This window comes from Arachis ipaensis, chromosome B8, assembly GCF_059453495.1.
Source record: "Arachis ipaensis isolate K30076 ecotype BB chromosome B8, ASM5945349v1, whole genome shotgun sequence".
NCBI lineage: Eukaryota > Viridiplantae > Streptophyta > Magnoliopsida > Fabales > Fabaceae > Arachis > Arachis ipaensis.
The window spans coordinates 124,505,126-124,511,967 of NC_142443.1; the positions used below are offsets into that span (position 1 = coordinate 124,505,126).

The 6,842-nt window shown below is 28.3% G+C and overlaps 1 protein-coding gene across 1 annotated transcript; it reads right to left on the bottom strand.

Annotated features, from left to right (window-relative positions):
• Positions 1-2,737: 2,737 nt before the first annotated feature.
• Positions 2,738-6,635, bottom strand: LOC107611903 (MLP-like protein 43). The gene is made up of 2 exons (XM_016313775.3): positions 6,321-6,635; positions 2,738-3,295 (listed from the first exon to the last, which is right to left on the bottom strand). The coding sequence occupies exons 1-2, from the start codon at positions 6,508-6,510 to the stop codon at positions 3,024-3,026; spliced, it is 462 nt and encodes a 153-aa protein (XP_016169261.1). The 5' UTR covers positions 6,511-6,635; the 3' UTR covers positions 2,738-3,023.
• Positions 6,636-6,842: the final 207 nt, after the last annotated feature.

Sequence of the window (6,842 nt, forward strand, 5' to 3'; positions counted from 1 at the left end):
AATGCAGAGAAGGTGATCTTTCTGAAGCAGAACCACAGCACGAAGAACAAGAAGCAGAGGCCAATGACATAGAAGTTCGTCGATCCACTCGACAAAGAAGAATACCATCATGGCACTCAAATTATGTTTTGACAAACCATGATGCATATTGTCTTTTGACAGAAGATGGAGAACCAACAACTTTTATGGAGGCTATGCGCAATCCAGACGCTTCTATGTGGATTACAGCAATGCAAGAAGAAATTGAGGCATTACATAGAAACCATACCTGGAAACTTATTAAACTTCCAACAGGTCGGAAAGCCATTGGTAACAAATGGGTTTACAAGATCAAACGAGATAGTAATGATCAGGTGGAACAATATCGTGCAAGATTGGTTGTCAAGGGATATGCTCAGAAAGAATGTGTTGACTTCAATGAAATATTTTCTCCAGTGGTGAGACTAACTACTATTAGAGTAGTTTTGGCTATGTGTGCTGCATTTGATTTACATCTAGAGCAATTAGATGTAAAGACTGCTTTTCTTCATGGAGAACTTGAAGAAGAGATATATATGCTCCAACCAGAAGGTTTTGAAGAACAAGGAAAAGAAAACTTGGTTTGCAGGTTAACTAAATCTTTGTACGGTCTAAAGCAGGCGCTAAGGTGTTGGTACAAGAGATTTGATTCTTTCATTATTAGCCTTGGATACAACAGACTTAGTTCAGATCATTGTACTTATTACAAGAGGTCTGGTGATAATGATTTTATCATTCTGCTGTTGTATGTGGATGACATGTTGGTGGTAGGTCCCAACAAAGATCAAATCCAAGAATTGAAGGCACAGTTGGCTAGGGAGTTTGATATGAAAGACTTGGGACCAGCAAACAAGATTTTAGGGATGCAAATTCACCGAGACAAAAAAGATAGGAAGATTTGGCTATCGCAAAAGAATTATTTGAAGAAAATCTTGCAACGCTTCAATATGCAAGAATGTAAGCCAATTTCAACCCCACTTCCTATGAATTTCAAATTATCCTCAAGTATGTGCCCTAGTAGTGAAGCAGAGAGGATGGAAATGTCTCGAGTACCGTATGCATCAGCGGTGGGAAGCCTTATGTATGCCATGATCTATACAAGGCCAGATATTGCTCAAGCAGTTGCGGTGGTAAGTCGATTTATGGCAGATCCGGGTAAAGAGCATTGGAATGTTGTTAAGAGGATCTTGAGATACATCAAAGGGACCTCGAATGTTGCATTATGTTTTGGAGGATCGGAATTCATTGTCAATGGATATGTCGACTCAGATTTTGCAGGTGATCTTGATAAACGAAAATCTACTACAGGATATGTGTTCATGCTTGCAGGAGGAGCTATGAGATTACAAATTGTTGTAACTTTATCTACTACAGAAGCTGAATATATGGCAGCTACACAAGCATGCAAGGAAGCTATTTGGATCCAAAGGTTGATAGAAGAACTCGGACACAAACAACAGAAGATTTCTGTGTATTGTGACAGTCAGAGTGCCTTGCACATTGCAAGGAATCCTGCCTTTCATTCAAGAACAAAACACATTGGAGTACAATATCACTTTATTCGAGAAGTAGTAGAAGAAGGAAGTATTGATATGCAGAAAATTCACACGAAAGATAACCTAGCAGATGCCATGACAAAATCAATCAACATAGAAAAGTTTGAATGGTGTATATCCTCATACGGCCTATGGAATACATGAGCAACATGAATTTTAAAAATTTATCAAAATTAGCTTTAAGTGGGAGATGGTGAAAAAATAATAAAGCTAATTTTAGAAAATATATAAATAAATAATAACTAAATAAAAGGAAAGGTAATAAACAATCTTAGTTTATAACCTTAGAATTTTAATGGTTGAAAAAGAGAAGAATTATATACCTCTAATTAACGGATGGTTCATATTGAAAAGACTCACCTATAAATTGAGTTTTTCTTTAATTCATTTCAATCAAGTCATCCAAATAGAATAACATAATATTTCTTTGAGTAGTTTTCTTCTATATATATAGAGAGAAGTGTGTTCTCCTTTTATCAAGAGAGAGTATTATTGTAGTCTCCTTGTGATAGAGAGAAGTTGTAATTCTCAAAAAAAGTTATTCAATTATTTTCATATTTTATACAAATTTCTAATTTTTCATCTCTATATTTTGCTGTGTCATTTGTCTGGTACCTAACAGATCCATCAACAAAGAGATTTTCAGTGCCCTTATTCAAAGAAAAAGGTAGACAAAGTACGAATTTAGGAACAATGTTGTAAGTTAAAGAGATCTGAACAGACAAAGAAAGCTGCGTGTCTTTTCCAAGGTCCAATACTCCTTTGATGATTCCCTTGGCAAATCCAAGAATAAGCAGTGGGGTTTAAAATAATTCAAAGTTAGCACAAAGAGAGGTTGGAGGTGGTAAAAGGATATTGAAGTGGTGGTGGTTAAGAAGTAGAAATTGAAAGTTGAGTAGGGTTAGAATTTGAAAATGGTTAGGTAAGGTTAAGGGAGGTAGTTTGAGAATTTTAAAAATAATTTTTTAGGTTCGATAGTTTTGTCTAGTAGAATTCATTTTTTATGGATATAAATTAATTTTATTTTTTTATAATTAAATTTGTCAATGTGGTAATCTTTTATGATTAAATTTAATATTAAACTTAATATTTTTTATTATATTATTTAAGTTTATGAATGAGTTCATAGTAATGAATCCTACTATATAATAATTTTAACAAAATAGAAAGCATGACAATATCTAATTTTTATTTGTATTACAATTACATGAAATTTTTTCACATACACGTACATAAGTGCAATCAGGAAGCAAAGAAATATTATCAACAATAACATAAACATATCCAAATCAATTATTAATCCACTCAAATGAAGGATAGCACACGATGCAAACATGCATCTATATATTATTCTTCATGACTAAATTCATGCAGTTTAATTAAATAAATACACACTTTATTAACTTAATTATTCCCAAACACCTTTTCTACTTAATTGATCGATGTAGCTTATGCCTCGAGAACATGAGCATCGATGTCTTTAGTAAATTTGTCAAAGTATTCCATGTAGCCATATGGAGCTTCAACATCATCATTGACCTTCTCATATTCAATTGTCCATTTAGCCGAAGTACCTCCATCATTGTTGTCAATCACTTGAAAGACAAGCTTAAAGGCCTTATAGTGTTGATCGATATCTTCATCAAAGAGTTTGTATACGGCTGTCTTCTTCTCCTCATTAATGCTTTCAATAGTCTCTTTGCATGTAGTTACTTTACCATCTTTTCAATAAATTTAAATAAAAAAAAATATAAGATTAAATATAATTTTACTCTTAATAAAAAGGTCAATGTCTATAAAATATTAGGAAAATAAACTATTTACATGTTAACCCAAATTTTATAACCATATCTTTACACCCATTCATTTTCTCTCTTGTGGTCTTTTCTCTTAACTTTCTTTTTTTCAATTCATCGATCTTCTTCATTTCACAGCATCTCCTCCCCACATTATTGTTGTACTATTTTGTTTTTTCTTCTTTTTTTAGATAACATATCAATTTACCGACAGACAAATCAGTTCCAGTTTATTTATCGATAGAATAATTACTCATATCAGTCCCCAAGAATTTTAAAAGTAGACATTTTAGTTCCTAAGAAAAATTAAAACATAGATCAATCCTCAACGTTTTTCTCCATCAGACATAATAGTCATCCATCCAAAAAAACAAGCAAAATAAAATTATTATTATTATTATTATTATTATTATTATTATTACACAATAATACTATACTATAATTTTTTTGATAAAAATAACGATAAATTTATTCATTAAATTCTTATGTATGTATAATAATATATTCTACAAGAAATTTAAAGTTGAACCATGTGATATTTTTGTATTTAATATAATCAAAATATGTCCTATTTTAAAAAACATGTTTGTATTAAAAAATATTTTTTAATTTGAATTTTAAAGTATCATTATTTACTTTACTTGTTTCTAACGAAAAGAATGTATTAATATGCAAGTGTTATCGTCCACATGCACAAAGTTAAGTTAATAATAATAAAAGTTGACATATAATAAAAGTAAAATGGATGAGAGACTGTTATGTCTGAGAGAGAAAAACGTTGAGAATTGATCTGTGTATTAATTTTTTTTGCGGACTAAAATGTGCGCTTTTAAAATTCTTGGAGACTGATTTGGGTAATTACTCTCCCAGAAAATAAATTGGTGACTGATTTATATATCTGCCAAGTAAAACCTTAAAAATTGATCTATGTATTAATTTTCTTAGGGACTACAATATCTGCTTTTAAAATTGTTGGAGACTAATTTGGATAATTACTCGTAATAAAATTTAGAAATAGTTGCACATCATATATACATATAACTTTTCAACTATGCTACCTTAATATTAAAATTAGCTACTAAAATTAACTACTAATATAAAATATATATTAAATACAAATATGTATTAAAAATAAATTAAATTATACATATATTTATATAAGGGTAAAAAACTCAAATAAGCCAAAGGGAGTAAAATTTTACACAAATCCGCCAAACTAAAATCTGCTTCATCAATCCACCAATGCACATTTATATGTAGTTCGAACCAGCCTGATTCGAACTCCATTTCTACATAATTCGAACCAGCTTGGTTCGAATTATACACAAATACACGCACACACTAATTCGAACCAGCTTGGTTCGAATTATACACTTATTTAAAAAATTAATAATTTAAAAATTAAAAAATATATATATTATTTTATACATTAAAAGAAAAGCTAACAAAATATTTAATTATGAGACTTCTTTAAAATATTAATGAGCTATCAATTCGAATTCCATACAATACTCTTTTGTCCATTTTTAATAGCCCATGAATATTTTTTAATAAATTTTTTTAATAAATTTATTTAAATTATACTACAAAAAATATTTGATCCTATACAAAACAATTTTTAAAAAATGGCTTAAAAAATGTTAGGAGTACTATAAAAATTTGTAACGTTCTAATAACTTAGGTAAATACATGCATGTACTCAAATTTTAAATAAAATACTCTACGTAGTCATTAATAATTTAGAAATGAAAGAAAATATTTTATTCCATATAAAACAATTAAAAAAATATTTTATTCTATACAAAATAATTTTAAAAAAATAGCTTAAAAGATGTTATAAGTACTATAAAAGTTTGTAATATTCTAGTGATTTAGGTAAATACATGATAAAAATATTTTTTCTTTAATTTCTAAATTATTATTGACTATGTAGAGTATTTCTTTAATGTCCTAAGTCATTAGAACGTTACAAATTTTTATAGTACTCTTAACATTTTTTAAGCCATTTTTTTTTAAATTGTTTTGTATAGGATCAAATATTTTTTGTAGTATAATTTAAATAAATTTATTAAAAAAATTTATTAAAAAATATTCATGAGCTATTAAAAATGGACAAAAGAGTATTGTATGGAATTCGAATTGATAACTCATTAATATTTTAAAGAAGTCTCGTAATTAAAATATATATTTTTTAATTTTTAAATTATTAATTTTTTTAATAAAATTTTTAATAAATTTTTTTAATAAATTATTAATTTTTTAACAGCATAATTCGAATTATACCATGAATTATTGTGTGTAATTCGAACCAAGCTGGTTCGAATTAGTGTGTGCGTGTGTTTATTTGTAATTCGAACCAAGCTGGTTCAAATTATGTAGAAATGGAGTTCAAACCAAGCTGGTTCAAACTACATATAAACGTGCATTGGTGAATTCATGAAGCAATTTTTGTTTTGGCTTATTTACGTAAATTATTTTTTTCCTGGGCTTATTTCTATTTTTTGCCCTTCATATAAAATATATTAATAACTAATTTTAATAACTAATTTTAGTGTACAAATAACATTTTGATAATCTTTATACATGTTTTGAGCAACACTTCATTCGGAGCAAGTACCCCCACAACCTATTATAAGGTGGACGCATCATATATTAGACAACCGAAGGAAGAAAGAAAGAAAGAGAGAGAAAAAGAAGAATGATATTACTTAATCCAAATAAAAAAAGGACAATTATAATCATCTTTTATACCTAGAATTGTATTAATTATTCCATTAATACTTTAAGATTAAATTATTTTAATAACTAAATTCAATTAATTATGTTAGTCTAATAATTTATTAACACAATAAAAATTAATTAAAAAAACACAAAAAAAATAGTTAAACTTAGTTAAAAAAAAAATATTTTTCTTACGGTATGTGATATATAGCATCAAGTGTGTTATTACCTATGACATAAGTCCAGTGTTTGACCGAACCCCCGACAGAGTGCCAGTCATCACCTTCATGCAGCTTGGTGGCATGCACTCTTTCACAGACGTTTTGAACATGATGGAGTTTCTTTGCCAAGAAGTCAAAGAACTTTGCAGAAGGTGAATGGATTGCAATTTCAGTGCTAAGCTTACCCGTCAGTGCCATCTCTTAATATGAAGTAGGAACAAATTAACACTGGAACAGAGATGCATAGCAAATAGAGCATTCAGCCTTGTAGGACTTTTATATAGAAATACAAGCCTCCACTATATTATCAAGTAGCTCACCACAGTTAACATTATTGCTGATTAGTTTAAATAATAAATTGAGAAAGGTTCCGATATCAGTAAATATTATTATTTTTTATTTATATTTATATTTATGAATGTTTTATATATAAAAAATATATAATTTATATTTATATTTATTAGAATTTTGTATATATAAATTACTATATTTTATATTTATATTTTTTAAAATTTTTATATATAATTTAA

Excerpts from the sequence above, each read along its gene's own strand:
- LOC107611903 (XM_016313775.3), bottom strand. The coding sequence starts at position 6,510 with ATGGCACTGACGGGTAAGCTTAGCACTGAAATTGCAATCCATTCACCT. Across the intron at positions 3,296-6,320 it reads ACACTGGACTTATGTCATAG|ATGGTAAAGTAACTACATGC; the intron begins GTAATAACACAC and ends TTTATTGAAAAG.